Source organism: Papio anubis, chromosome 10 (assembly GCF_008728515.1).
Source record: "Papio anubis isolate 15944 chromosome 10, Panubis1.0, whole genome shotgun sequence".
Taxonomy (NCBI): Eukaryota; Metazoa; Chordata; class Mammalia; order Primates; family Cercopithecidae; genus Papio; species Papio anubis.
The window spans coordinates 3,189,025-3,205,242 of NC_044985.1; the positions used below are offsets into that span (position 1 = coordinate 3,189,025).

At 59.5% G+C, this 16,218-nt stretch overlaps 1 protein-coding gene across 26 annotated transcripts in view; it reads left to right on the forward strand.

Annotated features, from left to right (window-relative positions):
• The first annotated feature begins 245 nt into the window (after positions 1-245).
• Positions 246-16,218, forward strand: part of BIN1 (bridging integrator 1) — a 59,888-nt gene continuing 43,915 nt past the window's right edge. For all 26 annotated transcript variants that reach the window (XM_009185094.2, XM_009185097.2, XM_009185098.2 and 23 more), the window contains exon 1: positions 246-769. In XM_009185094.2, coding sequence (XP_009183358.1) covers positions 686-769 — 84 coding nt within the window. In that variant the 5' untranslated portion in view covers positions 246-685. The remainder of the gene's footprint in view (positions 770-16,218) is intronic.

The following is a 16,218-nucleotide window of genomic DNA, read 5'->3' on the forward strand; positions in this document are numbered from 1 at the left end:
AGATGTCCCGGAGGCGCCTAGGGGATCCGGGCGAAAACCCGAGCGGCTAAGGCCGAGAGGAGGCGGAGCGTCGAGCACCCGGCGGGCGGTGAGCCCGTGGAGAGGGAGGGGGCTCCGGGCGCGCTCTCCTAGCAGCCGCGGCTCCTCTGTTCAGGGCCGCACCTCCTTGGCCGCACTTTCTCTTTGATTTCGAAAGCACCCCTCTCCTCCACCTAGTCTCCTTTCCTGGGTTGCAGGAGGTTACTGCTTGCGGGGAAGACCGAGACGCCAGGCCCGCGGATTAGTCCCCGCCCCGGGGCGGTGTCGCTGGAGCGTCAGGGGAGTCCCGCTCGCCGCAGCCCCAGCGCCGCGCGCGCCCCTCCCTCCTCGCGGACCTGGCGGTGCCGGCGCCCGGAGTGGCCCTTTAAAAAGGCAGCTTCTTGTCCGGAGGGGGCGGGCGGGGGGCGCCGACCGCGGCCCGAGGCCCGGCCCCTCCCCTCTCCCTCCTTCTGTCCCCGCGTCGCTCGCTGGCTCGCTCGCCGGCCCGGCGCACGCTCCGCCTCCGTCAGTTGGCTCCGCTGTCGGGTGCGCGGCGTGGAGCGGCAGCTGGTCTGGACGCGCGGCCGGGGCTGGGGGCTGGGAGCGCGGCGCGCAAGATCTCCCCGCGCGAGATCGGCCCCTGCCACCGGGCGAGGCCTGCGCCGCGATGGCAGAGATGGGCAGTAAAGGGGTGACGGCGGGAAAGATCGCCAGCAATGTGCAGAAGAAGCTCACCCGCGCGCAGGAGAAGGTGAGAGAGCCGGATCCCCAGCCGCCGCGGAGTCCCAGCCGCCGCACAGTCCCGGCCACCTGTCCCCCTACCCTCTGACCCTGGGGCCTGGTCCTCCGCGGGGATCTGACGCTGTCACCTCCAGAGGAGCGCTTTCGAGGGGCTTCGGGGTCCCCAGGTTGCGTCTCCCGGCGCTCTGGGTGCCCTCTTCGGTTTGCGTCCTGTCTCCCCACACCCGGCCAGGGCAGGACAGGGCCTCGCTTTGCACCTTCGTGGCTCGGCTGCACAGCAGTGGCCGGCCCTGCTCCAGGATTTTCTCAGGCGCGCGCTCCAGGCTAACCCGCTTTGGAGGCCAAGGGCCGGGAGGCTGGGAGGCCAGGTGGTGACCCCCCGCCCTCCAGGCCCATGCAGGCAACCCAGGCGGGGCCGGCGCTGGGGCGAGAGGGAGTATGTCTCTCCACCCGCGGGGCCACTGTTCCCCCGGACTCCCAAGGCTGCTTCTCGAACCGGCACCCGCAGTTCCCTCTTTCCCACTGCTTCTCCACTTTCGTTCTCCGCGGGCCGAAGGAGGGATGGGGTTTCCTTTCCCGAGAGGTGCCTGCGGCCTGGAAGCTCCCGCCCAGCCTGGCCCCACCGGGAGCCCGGGGCTGTGCACCCCGCAAGGAGGTGCCCTCGCCCCAGCAGGGGCTTAGCGTTTCCGGCGGCCGGGGAGCGGGTGGGGGCACTGGCTTTGGGAGCCCACCGCCGGGTGGGGAGCTGGCCTAGAGGAGGGGCGTGGAAGGCGCCACAGGAAACCCGACCCCTCCTCGCGGAGAGCTGGAGTGGGGGATGGAGCCGGGGCCTCCCAGGGTGCCCAGAGCGTGCAGGAAATGCAGGGATTGAGAGGTGGGGGTCGGCACCCGGTCAGCTGTCTATCGTAAGCCACCTCTGGTTTATTGAATTGGATCACGCCAGCTGCTGACGCCACTTCCCCTGCCGACTCCGACTCCGAAATCTGAGATTGCAGAATCTGGGTTTCTGCCAGGGTGGCCCCCCAGTGCCCCGCGGCCAGGCCTGCCACTTCTCCCACCCGCCGCGCGACCGCTGCCGCCGGGTGGAGGCGCAGGGACAGGCCGGCCTTCCCCTGCCAGGCCTGGTGGCTGTTTATAAACAATGACTTTTGCTTCTGAGACCCGCGGGCTCCCTAAGGATGCAACCACGTGATTGCTGGGGGAGGGGGGAGAGGGGGGCGCCTAGAGCTTCCCTATACCTCCCTCAGAGTCCTACTGCTCATCCTTGTGTTTCCTGGCTAAGGAGATGGGTGGGTGTTCATTGAAGGAAGGGCCCTCAGCTAAGCTCCAGATTTGCCCAGACCCAGCTCCCCCACCCCCCACCCCAGGGGAGCAGGAGGAGGAGGAGGAGGAGGAGGAGGAGGGATTAAAGCCCCAGGAATAGCTGGCTGGTGGCTGGGAAGACTTCAGGTTGTGGGGTGGGGGGGTTGGCCATGGCAGCACAGATGCGCCACCCCTGCTCCCCGCTGCCATGACTGGGTAATCCATCTGGGTGCCTGGAGCAGGCAGCCCTGGGCCAGAGCCTGCTTCCTTCCCTAAAGGGCCAGGGCGATGAATGGGAAGCTTGGTTAGCTGAGATGCGTTCCCTGCCCCCATCCCACTGGTGTCCCACTCCTTCCTGGCTCCCTGAGGCTCTTGGTGTGTCCCCTTTGCCCTGGTTGTCTTTTCTCTGCAGCGGCATCTTTGATGTCATTCTCAGGGCAGTAGGCATGGGCTGTGTCTCCTCCAGGGAGGTGGTGATGTATCACTGAGCCCCTGAGCCACCATCTCTCTCACTTGAGCCCTGTTCTGTGGCCACGGGCAGTTGGCTGACAGTTGGTCAGCTGTGCATGCTGGTCTTGGCCAACAGCTGACCTTGCCCATACCGGGCTTCCTGAGACTGGAGTTGTTTAGTGTTCCAGCTGCTCTCTGCCTGCTGGAGACTAGTTAGGGACCCTCCCCCCCATCAGAAACCAAGGCAGTGTGACCATCACGACAGGCATCCCGGCCAGGTCTCTGAAAGTAGCTTTCGCCTCTCTTTGGGATGCAGGCCCTGCTCAACCCACAGCAGCCTCTGCTTTGTGCCTTCCTGGAGAGTCTGTGCCATCGCGGGAGGGTCATCCTCAGTGTCTTCGAGTGGTGATCAGTGCGGCATCTAACTCCCACTGACAATGCAACTGGAATCCTAGTCTCTTACAGGCAGCCCCACCACTACACCTACCTTGCCTTAGTGGAATCAGTGGGTCATGGGGCAGTTCGTTTCCCTGTGGCCACAGGAAGGCGTTTCCTGAGCAAGGATGGCAGGAGCTGTGCTGGGAGGCCGGGCGAGTCCTGGCGTCCTGGTGTAGGAAGAAGGCCCCGTATCTTTCATCCACCCTTCTCCCCCAGCCTTCCCGCATCCACTTCCAGCCCAAACATCCAGACTGTGAGGGTGACAGTGTGGTCAAGGGCAGCCTGCACTCTTGTACCCTGGGCCCTAGGGTCCCCAAGCCAGCTCTTTTTTGACTGTTGTTACCTGTTGACCCTCTTGCCTCCACCACTGGTCTGGCTGCTCCCTGAGGGCAGGGCAGGGCACACATCCAGGTGTGTGCATTGAGGATGTTAACTGGCCCCAGTCGGTGCTTAGTGAACGTTTTTGAACAAGGGATTTGGGCCTGACGAAGGCTGATGGTGGATTGATTTGTGTTGTTTGTTCTCTGCCGTCACTCATTCATCAAATCCTGCCTGGACACAGGCCCCGTGCCTCGTCCTGGGCCTGCCTGGAGCTTTTTCTTGAAGGTCCCATGGCCTGTGGCCTTGGTGTGAGGAGGGCATGAGAATAAATTGGAAGGGTTGCCCGGACCTGCCAGCATGGCACCATTGCTCCTGGCCCCCCAGCCACTGCCCCCGGAATGCCTGGGGTGCACTGTGTGTGCTGGGATCTCGAGCCTGTGGGCACCGTGAGGTCATCTTCCCATTGCGTTTGGCTTGTCGAACCCTCTATAAATGATTGTGTCCATTTTTGGGCCTCAGAAGGGTGGCTAGGCAAAGCCAATGTAGGGTGGAGCCTGGGTCAGATGACGGTGAGGATTAGAGGTTGGCAGGCTGGGCCCCTCGGGGGATGGGGCGGCTGCGGAGAAGGACAGCCGAGGGGGTGGGGATCTGGCCTGCTGGCCCCTGAAGGCACATGGCTTGGGAGTCCTCATGGAGTGGGCCTGACGGAGCTGGGCCTTGCTCTGGCCACGCTGGGCTAACAGTGAGCACAGGAGGAAGGCTCTGGCAGGGTGGGAGTGTGCATGCTGTCGCTCCCTCCCTGCAGGCCCTGAGCTTGCTGGAGGGGTGCAGGCTGGACAGTGGGGAGGGCCAGCTGGGAGGAGGGAGGGCCCAGGGTTGTCAGTGCACAGCACAGCGCTGACAAGATGAGAAGAGGCTCACTAAAGAAAGGTGCAGTGGTGGCGATTCCTACAGCCTTGATGCATGGCCACGGATTGCACTATGCTCAGCTGCGTGGTTAAGGTCTCCTCATGCAGTAGCCACCTTAGCCTCCTCCGGAGGAGCCAGGCCTGTACACCAAGCCTTATCTTTGCGGCAACCTTAGAAGCAGCAATGCTACACCTGAGAGTGGGTGCATGGTCCCTGTAACAGAAAGGACAGTGGGGACACAGGCAGGCCCAGCCACCTGCCCAAGTCACCCAGGCCCCCAGTGACGGCACTGGGAGCCCACCCAGAAGCCCTGGTCTCCCCACCTTGGCCACTGACTTTGCAGGGGTCCCGCCCCCTTCCCAGGCCCTAGCACAAAGCTGCCCCCCTCTACCCACATTCCCATCTCTGTCCATCTTGGGGCCCATCTCTGTCCTTCTGTCCTTGAATGTCTGAGGTTCTTCCCTGCCAGCTGCTGTCCTGTCTTTGTCTCTGTCTCTGCCTGTACCTCCCTGCTCCAGGCCTCTTCCCTCTGAACTTGCTCAGGCCCTTCCTGCATCTCTCCAGTCTCAGCTTCCCCTGGACCCGCGTTACTTACGTAGATGGTTCATCTCACCCTGCAGGGAAGGCTTCTGAGCTGGGCATCTTCTGTGGGTGGGCCAGGGTATGTGGGGGCTCTTGGGTATTCGGTAAAGGCGTTTGGGCATAGGAGGTTGGAAGCATGGCTTCTAGACTTCCCCAATCCCCCAGGGGCCGTGGATGGCCTGAGTACAGCCTTCTGGCTCATGCAGGGACTAAGTCGGGCACAGGCTACTTGTCCAGGAAGACAGAGAAGGGAGCTCGGTAGGCTGCATGGGGCATGGGGAAGGAGAAGGCATTCCAGGAGGCGCAGGCATGGTCCAAGGTGTGGAGAAAGGGGTGAGGGCATTGAGGATTCCAGCTCTCTGAAGAGAAGGGGTGCCTGGGTGGTAGATTCCCTCCAGATTTCATGAAGTTGTGAAGGCCAGGAAGCTCTATGGATCCCAAGGATTCTCAGAGAAGCTGAGGTTTGAACTCTCCGCCCCTTCTTCAAGATCACCACATCGGAGCTCCCTTCTCACGGGCCTCTGACCAGGTCCTTGCCCCTGAACTCAGCGTCCGGCCCAGCTGGTCCCTGACAAGCTGTGTGACTGTCCCTGAGGTTCCAGACTCCCTGAGTCCTACCCTTGGAGGTAGGCCCTCTGTCCTTCTGTCTCTATAAGGAACAGCAGAGCGTGCACGGGCTCTCGGCTTCCCTGACGTGCTGCGGACCCTTCCTGAGCCCTGTTTCTTCATGTATCAAATAGGGGATAAGAATGGTTCCTCTTCACACATGTGTTGTGGAAAGTAAAGCCCTAGGCAGGTGCTTGGGGCATAGCAAGTGCTTGTTGAATGCCAGCTGTGTGGCAGAGCAGCACCTTGAGTCCACATGAGGCGCCCTCTCCCCGCATGGCCCCACTTCCCAGCCCCGGTCCCCAGAGTGTCCATTACAGGCCTCTATAGACAGCTAATCCCTCCTGAGCCTGGAGCTGATCAGGCTTATGATGCTCACAGACCCGGGGCAGTGAGTGTGTACGTGCATGCGTGTGTGTGGGTGGTGTGTACGGGGGTGGAGGGTTTGGGCTTGGGAATCAGAGAGCGTTAGAGTGAATCTTGACTACTCCCACCATAAACTGTAAGTTCTTTTTCCTGTCTCTGGGCTTAACTTTTCACCATTGGCATATGATGAAGTTTGTGTATTCATTCCTTTATTCATGCAACAAATATTGAGCACCACCATATACTGGGCACTGTTCTAGGGAGTGGGGACCCAGGGGTCAACAGAACCAAGCCCCTGTCCTCCTGGAGCTGACATTCTCACCAGGGGAGATGGTGAAGAAACCACCAAGTATGGTGGCAGGTGCGTAGAGGGGCGGTAAGGCAGGGACTCACCTGCTCTCAGGACTTTCTACGTGTGTCCCGTGTGGGAAGCCTGTGCTGGGCTGAGGATTCAGGTGTGGACGTGACTGTGGGCGCTCACACAGCAGGAAGATTGGGTGGAGAGAGGCAGGTGGGCAGCTCCCGTCTCAGGTGAGGGGCACCCACGGGAGGACGGCTTCCTGTGGGATGCCACCTTGGTTTGTTGTGTTTTCCTAAAGCTGCCTCTTTGGCAAGCCTCCTTTTAGGATTAAGAGTGCGGATGTGCAACCTCGCTGGGTGTTTGTGCAGGGCAAGTGGGCAGGGGCTCCTGCCCAGGATGGAGGATGGGGGAGGCAGGAGGGGCTGCTGAAGGACAGGAGGAGGGCGTCAAAGATGGCATTTGCTGCGGAGGGCCACTTGGAAGATTCTCATGCCAGGCGGCAACTGTGGGTGCGGTAGAAAGCACGCTGGCTCTAGACAGCTGAGTTTGAGTCTTTCCCCGCACATTCCTACCCTTGGGCAAGTCTCACTGAATTCTTGGAATCCCAGTTTCCTCATCTGAAACAGGGGTCATGATCTCCGTCACTGGGACTGTGGTGAAAGTGAAATGGAAGGTGGGGCTCCAGGTTCTGCTCCTGCGGAGACCGCTGGAGGGACTCGGCCTACGGCTGTGTTTGTGCTGTGGGAGAGGCCAGCACCCGGGCTTCTGAGAGGCCGCCACCTCCTAAAGAGGCCGCAGGATTGTGGACCTGCCAAGGGCTAACAGGGGTCAGGGTTGGGGAGCCGAGGAGAGAAGGGCAGGCTCTTCCTGCTCCAGGGAAGCTTTTGTCAAATATTAACTTAAACATAATGGCATTGTTTCCTGCATGCCGGCTGCATGCCATCATCACTTTGGACGGGTGAGAGTGTTGTCCGTCCCATCCACACGGGAAGAAACTGAGGCTGGAGTGGTTGTGTGACTCTCCAATGGGCCGTCGGGGCTTCCTCCTCCCTTGTGGTCAGTAGGATCAGTAGCGGAGTCTGGCCTGGGGCAAGGCCTTGGAGACAAGCAAATGAGATGGAGGCATCCAGCGAGCTCCCTGCGTAAAGCCCTAATGGTGAAGGGGCGTCATTGTGACGGACTTTGGTCCCCAAGACCATCCCCTGTTTAACAAGATTTGGGGCCCCTGCAGCCCCCCAGCTCCACCTGGGGTCTAGGCTTACACTTTGGAGTGTGTGGTAGACTCTGGGGTGATGGGAACACCTGGGGTTTCTAGGTACAAGTCCAGAGATGGGGGTTCATGCACGCAAATGAGGACAGACGGGACCCCGCACCGTGTGCTTTTTCCCACGTAGTAAAAGCTGTCTCCAGTTTATTCCAGTCTAAAAGAACACCCTTGGCTGGGCGCGGTGGCTCATGTCTGTAATCCCAGCACTTTGGGAGGCCAAGACAGGTGGATCCCCTGAGGTCAGCAGTTCTAGACCAGCGCTGGCCAACATGGTGAAACCCCGTCTCTACTAAAAATACAAAACAAAAATTAGCCAGGCGTGGTGGCGGCGCTTGTTATCCCAGCTACTCAGGAGACTGAGGCAGTAGAATCGCTTGAACCCACGAGGCAGAGGATGCAATGAGCCGAGATCGTGCTGCTGCACTCCAACCTGTGTAACAGAGCGAGACCTCAGTCTCAAAAAAAAAAAAAAAAAAAGGCCGGATGTGGTGGCTCGTGCCTATAATCCCAGCACTTTTGGAGGTTAAGGCGGGCGGATCACGAGGTCAACAGATCGAGACCATCCTGGCCAACATGGTGAACCCCCGTCTCTACTAAAAATACAAAAATTAGCTGGGTGTAGTGGCGTGCTTGCCTGTAATCCCAGCTACTTGGGAGGCTGAGGCAGGAGAATTGCTTGAACCTGGGAGGCGGAGGTTGCAGTGAGCCGAGACTGCGCCCGCCACTGCACTCTAGCCTGGCGACAGAGTGAGACTCTGTCTCAAAAAATAAATAAATAGTAAGTAAAAATAAAGCTTACATCCCTCTAATTTTGTTTCTGTTATTGCTACAGTATTTCTTTAATGAGATGATGGTCATACTCGTTGTTTCTTAATGTTCCTGGAGAGGAAAGAACCATGCTGCTGACCCTGCCCCCCACACCACACACACACACACGCACCCTGGAAAGATTTCCTGGGGGGAATCCCATGCTCTGGGCACTTTGCTTTGCTTCCTGACCCAGGCAGGCCCATGTGTTTCTGGCTCCTGTGGTCACCAAGGCATCTCATCCCCTCAACTTGGCTCTCAGTAGGTGCATACTTGTTGCACGTGTGGCTGCATGGATTCTTCAGGCAGTGGGGAGACAGCACGGATGGCTGGCAGAGGTCCTGGAGGCTCCCTGGGTTTGAGGGTGTGGGGTGGGAGGGGGAGGGATGCTGTGTCTGCAGGATTTAGGTTGGGGCTAGGCTAGTGGATGCAGATCCCACCCCGCCCCGGAGGGACCCAGGATCGCTTCTCATCACACTCTCCTGTGGTAAAGCAGCCGTGGTCAGCTGCTCAGGGCTATGGTGGGGCCTAACCCGAGCCAGTGGCTGTAGCACTTGGTGCCCAGGAATGGGGTTCTTGTGACTGGCCCGGGCCCAGCCGAGGAGTCCTGCCTGATTTTAGGCCAGATGCCAAATAGGGCTTGGCCTCGGTCCTCTGCAGGGGGCTGTCCTATAAGAGAAAGCTTTCAGGTGACAGCAGCACTGGGCAGTGCTGACTGGCAGTTCAGTGTGATTTGCTGGACCCAGACGTCACTGTGAGAGCTGCTGCCCTTGGATACATTTTGCTGGCTTTTTGCAAAGCCTCTTCCGTCTGCTTCCTGGGCCTGCACCTTCAGCCCCAGTCATGACCCAGATCCCAAGTGCAACAGCAGGTGGGGTGGGATTGGGGTCACAGGAACAGCATGGGGTGTGGGGGTGGGGCGGTTGGGCCTTGGAGCCTAGGGGCACAGTGGCCTTGGGGCACTGAGGACTGTCCTGTGGTGCCCCTGGGAGAGGGCATTTATGACCCCATACTATGCCCAGCCCTTACTGCTGCCTCCAACCTGCAGACATCTCCCCTCTGCAGTGTGAGGGCCACAGTGTTGGGTGCTGGGCCTGGATTGTTACGAGGAGTGAGTGGGCGGCTGCAGCAACCGCCACAGGCCTGGGTTGGGGGCGGGGGAAGGATTTATCACTACCGGGGTCCATGGAGCTCAGGCCTTCCGTTCCCTGCAGGCCTCCCCATCCTCAGAGACCCTGAGGCATCCCCGCTGGCTCCTGAAATATGGTCGTTGTTTTGTGGGTCAACTTCTTACTCTGAATGAAGTCCCCCGAGGAGCCTCAGATCACTGGGGTAGAGGCTGCGATGGCTTCGGATTTATACCCTTCGTCATTCTGTTGTCTGTGGCCTGCCCACTGTGGGTCCCTGCTCTCAGGAGCTCCCAGCCTTGCACACAGCACCCATCCCGGGACTGTGGGTTGGGGAGGGCACTGGAGCCTGAGGAGCTTTCCATCAGGGCTTGGCAATCAGGGAAGGCTCCTCGGAGGAGGTGGAACTGAGCCAAGTTCGGAGGGCAAAGGAGGCAGGTGGTAAGGCGGGGAGAGATGCTCAGATGGCAGTGGGAACGGTGCTTGTCAGGGCCCATTCAGGGCCTGAGTCTGAGAAGATGAGCAGAGGCTGGGCCTGGGCCATAGTCTGGGGCCCCTGGGAGAGGCAGCCTCTGCCCTGGGCTCTTCAGCTTCCCTCCTCACGTGTTGCCTGAACTGTTCTTCTATCTCCTAGTCTGGCCTCAGCAAAGGACTGTGTCTTAATTGTCCTGGGTTGTGGGTGAGGGGATGAGCCTGGAGTCTCCAGAAGGAGTGGCCTGGGCCAGATTAGAATCCAGCCGTGCCCAGGGTCTGGGGCAGGGCTTGGGCCTGGAGTCCACCCCTGTTAGGGCTGGGGACACAGGGGCCAGGTGACATCTGTGGCTGGAAGGGCAGGTAGAAAACATCCTGTACCTGCCCTGTCTCGTGCGTATCTGCTTCTCTACCTGCTGCACAGCCCAGGGTGACACCAGGAGGGCTGACGGCTGGGAGGTCCCTCAGTGGATCCGCTTACCCTTTTTAGGGCACCCCTATATGCACGGCCCTGTGTGGCCAGGCCATTGACTGGGATGGCCATGGGGGTCCTTTTGCTTCCAGAGCTGGGTCAGAGCTGGGAAGGGGCCTTAGGGAAGTGGTCCTGCCAGCTGTGGGGAGCCCTGGCTCCAGGATAGACCCCCGAGTGGGGAGTGGGCGCAGTAACGTGAATGATGCCGCCGTCTCTGTTGTGTGGATGGAGATGGGGGCGGTGACTGGCAGCGAGGGGTTTCCACCAGGCCCGTGGCTGGAGAAGCTTTGTTGGAACCGCAGGGCTGGCAGGAGTGGGCGCCAGGAGAGCCTTTGCCAGCCCAGCCCTTTTTTCCAACAGCTGCTGCTACTTTCTTTGGACCTTTGCTCAGCTCGCCGTCTCCCTGGGGCTGCGGCCAAGATGACTGAGTCCAGGGCAAGCTGGGGCCCTTCTGGCACAGAGAGGCCTGGGGTCTTTGGCCTCCTATCCCTCTGGCCCGTGGCAGCTCCCCTTTTTTCTCTGACCTGAAGTGGCCTGAGCTGTCTAATTACGTGTCAGGGGCCAGATGCAGGTGATGAGGTGGATGGAGCTTGGAGCTGGACTCTGCCTGGGACCATGGGCAGATGGGCAAAGGGAGGGGAGACGCTGAATGAGAGAAAGGGGAAGAGGAAAGTTAGGATGTAGGGAGGAAGGAATTCATCCCCTTGGGTCCGCTCCCCTGCTGTGGCGCTGGGCAAGTCACTTGCCCATGGCTTGGTGGAGGGTCTGGGAGGAGGTGTGGGGGAAGCACACAGCTCTGCCCTCCCTGGTGGGTGATGCAAACGCTCTTTCCCAGGGAGCATCTCATGACAGCCCACAGGTGTCGTTCTGGCTTTTGTGTTTTGAGCTTGTTGTCTGTGCTTAGGACAGGTGTCTTGAAAGTGAACTTCAGTGAGCTTCCCCGCCATTCTCTCCCCGCCACCTGCAGAGGCTGAAAAAGCTAAATCGAGAGCGGATGGTCTCACCTCTCCGGGACAGAAGTCAGCTGTCCTTTGACTAGAGCCTGATGGAATGGGGAGGAGAGGGCAAAAGATTGCAGGTGGGGCCGAGGTTGGAGGGGGCCAGATGAGGGGCACGGAGCTGGGGTGGAGGTGAGGGTCTGCCATCATTTATCCATTCACTCACTCACTCACTCACTGGAGGAACCTGCTGTGTAGCGGAAGACCACAGGCTCCAGGTGGGCCACTGAGCCTCAGTGTACCCACCTGGGAACCGGGACGTGGGAGACTCCTCTCTCAGCAAAACAAGGTGAACTCCCGACTCCTATAAGTGAGAATGGCAGCAGCTGCGTTCCTGCTGGGTCCGGCTGGGTCTGGAAGGTTTGGGGGGCAGAGCCATTGCACCTCTGTTGCATTATGTAATTTACTAGGAACCATCACACCCGCCGCTTTCCATTTGTTTCTTTCTGTGCCCTGTGAGGTAGGTGGGACCAAACTACGGCCCCGTCTGGCAGGTGAGAACAGAGGCTGGAGAGTGGGGAGTGGGCGCAGTACTCTGGGATTCCCTCCCTCCCGGGCCTCAGACTTGGCTCCAAGTTGGCCGTTCCCAGGCGCTGCCACCCCCATCCCCGAGTCCAGGGAGTGGGAAGGAGGTGGTAAGAGGAGCTTGGAAGGGACTGTTAAGGTGCAGATGTCTTCGTTGTCTTCAAATGCAAGTCAGTGCGGGGGCTGCCTTTGTTGGGGAACACCTGGCATATGCTTGGGGGTGGAGTGGGGCTCCTGGGTAACTCCAGGAGGCTGGCACACCAGAGGGAAGGTGAACCCACAGAGCCGGGCCCCTCACTTTGGGATTTCCACACTTCCGGGATCTACCAGTGACCCCGCCAGGGAAGCGTGGTGCAGGGGACCTGGGTTCCTGCAGTAATCCCGGGACCTGGGAGGATCAGATTTGAATGAAGCTGGCCTGACTGTGCTCCTGAGACGCCCACGAAGAAAGAGTTGCAGGGATCCTGGGGGATGTTAGTGGCTTGGGAGGGGACCCCAGGACGAGGAATGAGCTGACTCTTGTTCTAAACTGAGAAACAGAATCCACAATTAATTGGATGCATTTGCTGAACCTGGGACAGGACCCAAATATTGTTTTTTTTCTGAAATATGAACCAAGCCAGGAGTTTATTTATTTGTGTCCCCCTCTCCCTGCAAGGACTCGGTGAAGCAGCCTGTCCTGGAAGGCAGCCTGGCTGAGCTAGAGTGTCACCACCTTCCCCAAGTTGACCCGCCCACCCTGTTCTCCTTGTCTGGTGAACCATGGGCCTGGAGGAGGCCCCATCTGAGGGGGTCCTTTCCTGAGGGCATTGGGGGCAACACCAGCCGGGTGGGCAGGGTCTGTTGATCCTGGGCTGGTCTGGCCTGGGGCCGACTTCAGAAGCCTCCCTGAGGAATGGGTGTGGGCTGCAGGGCTGGGCCGGGGGAGCTGAGTCAGCGCTGTGGGAGCCCTGCTCACAGCAAGGACGGAACCTGATGCCAGCGTCCGGCTTTGTGCCACTGCACTTGCGGGTCACCCTGCCCGCTGCGCTGCAAGAGACTAAGGAGGCCTCCCCCACAGTCTGCAGTCGGCTCAGCGCCGTTCCAGTACTCAGACTGTGTGCCTGAGCCATGCAGGGAGAGAGGGACCTGGAGCTCCCAGGTTGCACTGGCCTCCTGGCTAGCAGGCAGTGGGAGCGCCCAGGTTCCTGCTCCTGCTCTCCCTACTCATCTCCTTTTGACTTCCATAAAATGGACTAACAGCCCTGCCTGCTGGACTCAATCCTGAAGGGGGAGGCTGGACCCATTGTGCCTGTGTTCCTGGCTTCTGGCACACAGTAGGCACACAGTGCCAAGTAAATTGGCGTGTGAGGCTTCGGAGGATAAAAGCCTTTGTATAAGGCTTTGCAAAGCACCTTACACAATGCAGCAAGGTGGAAAGAATATGACTTTCAAGTCTCAGAGCCCCGGGTTCAAATCCCAGCTCTGCTCTTCCTAAGTGCTTTGACCTTGGACAAGTTACTCCCCTTCCAAGTTTCAGTGTCCTCTTTTGTGAGGTGGGATAATGTCCTGCGTGGGAGGGTTGTCAGGAGGATGAAACGGAGAACAGGTGTTTCCATTTCACACACGAGGACCCTGAAGGTCGGGGTGCCGGCTCGTGGACTAGCCCTGCTCCAGGGTGGGGAGCAGAGCCTGAGGCCAGTGGGGGGTGTCCAGCTGCACCCAGGCCCTCCGTGTGTATCCTCTAGGGCCGTCCCATCTGAGGCTAGGCCTGGGCCCCCCAGCACTGGAGTCCAGGGAGTCCAGGCCTAGCTCAGGATCCAGATGGTAGGGCTTGAGGCCTTGGGAAGGAAGGAAGGGGAGGGGATTGTTTAGAGAGAGCGGCAGGGGCGGAAATGTGTAATATCTTTTTCACCCATCATAAGGGCTACAGCTGACACCACTAGAACGAAAGACAGGTTTCCAAGTGAAAAGCATCACATTTCCTTAATCAACATTTTACATGACACGAGAGCCTTCAACAGTGAAGATCAAGGACCCAGAGAGAACTGTCGGTTTTCAGGCATGAGTTGGTGAGGAATGGACAGCCGTGTAGACATGTGATGGGACAAAGGGTGTGACCTCATGGTGACAGTCCGAGGGGAACCCGGCAAGGCCTGTCGGCTCGGCTTCTTTCCGGCCTCTCTGTGTTGTGTGCCTTTCTCCCACATGGAGTGCGGGACCCCTGTGGAATGAGGGTCTTCAGGGGTGAAGGGAGTGGGAGAGAGCGAACTTTCTGGGTTTCATGGCTGGCTTTGGGGAAAAGGGGTTTTGGTCTTTATGCTTCACCTTGGGAAAGAAAAATGCCAGTTTTGATGACTCACCTGGGCAGGGAAAAGGAGGGGAGAGAGACAGAAGGGCGGGAGAAGGTCACGGAGAGCTTGCCTCTGAGGCCTTTCGCGTGCCCTCTGTTCAGAGTCTGTGGCCTGCCACAGCACCACACTATGGGGTGCTGTGTTCTGAGCCCCGATAGGGCCTTGTGGGGGCCAGGCCCCAGGTAATACTGTAACCCCCCCACTTCCCCTTTAGCCCTCCCGCCCTGACCCCTCTCTCTGTGGACAGCCCTAGCGTGGGGCTGACCTCGCATCTGTGGGCGGCCCCCAGGCTGCGCCCCACTCCTTTGGCTCCCTCCTGGGGTCTCTTTTCTTTTTTATTTAGAGGGAGTGGCCCCTCTGTCTGTCTGCTCAGCCCCTTACTGTTGAACTGTGCTGCTGTTGGTGGAGAAGGCCCTGGGGAGGAGGGGACAGTGCGGGAGGAGCTCCTCTTCCCTGCGGGCACAGGGAGTGCAGGCATGGGCTGTGGCTTCTGGGACCTCTGTCCTCTCTCCTGCATGGGGTCCCTGCCTCCCCTTCCCAAGCGCACTGCACTGTGTTGGAGGAGGCCTGGATGTGTTAGTGAGGGGACCTGGGCACACTCTGGGGACCTTTCTAGACGATGACTGAGACTGCAGGGCGCATCATCTGGAAGGGTGGTGACCTGCCCAGGCTGCGGGTCAGTGGGAGGCCCTTGCTGCCCCCTGCAGCATGGCCCTGAGCTGGTGGCCGGCCTCAGCGCTGAGCCTGGTGGTGCCAGGAACTGCGGGCAGGTGTTCAGGCCTTCAGTGAGCAGCGCTGCCTCCCACACGGGGCGGCCCGCTGAGCAGCTGTCAGCCCCTCTGGGCCCCGTTGCTCCTGTTACCTTCCTCTAAGGTCAGTGGGACCTGGATTATGCCCAGAGAGGGTTGGCACCTGCTGAAGTCACACAGCCCATTAGGGTGGGGCTGGGCCATGTCCACTTCTGTCCCACTGTGCGCTGATGTCCTGCATCGGGTGGGGAGGGCACAGTGTCTTTGTCCCCCACATCCATGTCCCTCTAGCCCTTCACATTTATCTCATTCCGCTCCTTCTTACCACACAGCACAGGATGGGCAGGGTTGGGGGAGGAAGCCCGGAGCCTCTCTCCTCCCCTGAATGTTCATTCCATCTGCCAGGGCCTGGGGCAGGGGCAGGGGCAGGGACGGGGGGTAGGGGTGGAGGCAGGGGTGTGGTGGAGGGTGGCATGGGGGTAGGGGCCAGGCGGAGAGCTGGACCAAGAGCCTGGGGAAGGGGCAAGGCTAGGGGCAGGGCTAAAGGCAGGGGCCATGGGGTAGGGCAGGGGTAGCCACGTGACTCCTTCCACATGTTCTTGTTCCCTCTGGCTCCCCGTTCCATTCCCCCCACCCACCAGCCCCTATTCTTTTGTTGTTTTTCTGAGACGGGATCTTGCTCTGTCACCCAGGCTGAGTGTAATGGCACAATCATAGCTTGCTGCAGCCTCCAACTTCTAGGCTCAAACGATTCTCCTGCTTCAGCCTCCTAGGTATCTGGGACCACAGGTGCATGCCACCACACCTGGCTAATTTAAAAAAAAATTCTTTTTTCATAGAAATGGGGTTTCCTTATGTTGTCCAGGTTGGTCTTGAACTCCTGGCCTCAATCAGTCCTCCTACCTTGGCCTCCCAAAGTGCTGGGATTATAGGTAGCCATGAACCACCACGCCCAGTCAGCCAGCCCTTATTCCTGATCTGATTACCTGTTCATCAAACACCTCGTCCCCTTCTGGTTCCTTCCCAACTTTCCTCCAGCCTTGGCTTCCTACTTCTGGGGCCAAATATGGTGGAAACAGCCTTGGACCCGAAGTAGGTCCATCCTCCTCTTCTCTGGGAACTCAGAGCCTGGCAGCCTTGGCTTTTGTTTTTGCATCTGCAAAGAGGGGGAACCCCTGTGGCTGAGAACAGCACCCACACTTGTGTGGAGCGGCAGGGCATGCTGGACAGGCTAGGCTGAGGCAGGGAAGCCCCTAGAACAGCCCTGAGCAGAGGAAGGCCTGAGAATATGCTGGGGCTGGGGTGAGGGCAGCCCTCCTCAGTACTATGCTGCATGGGGTGCCTGTTGGCACCTCAGTGGGCACTTCTGGGTGGGCGCTATCTAAAGCTGACTCTGGGCATTCACTCCTTTGAATAGCAGAACTGACAACAGTAC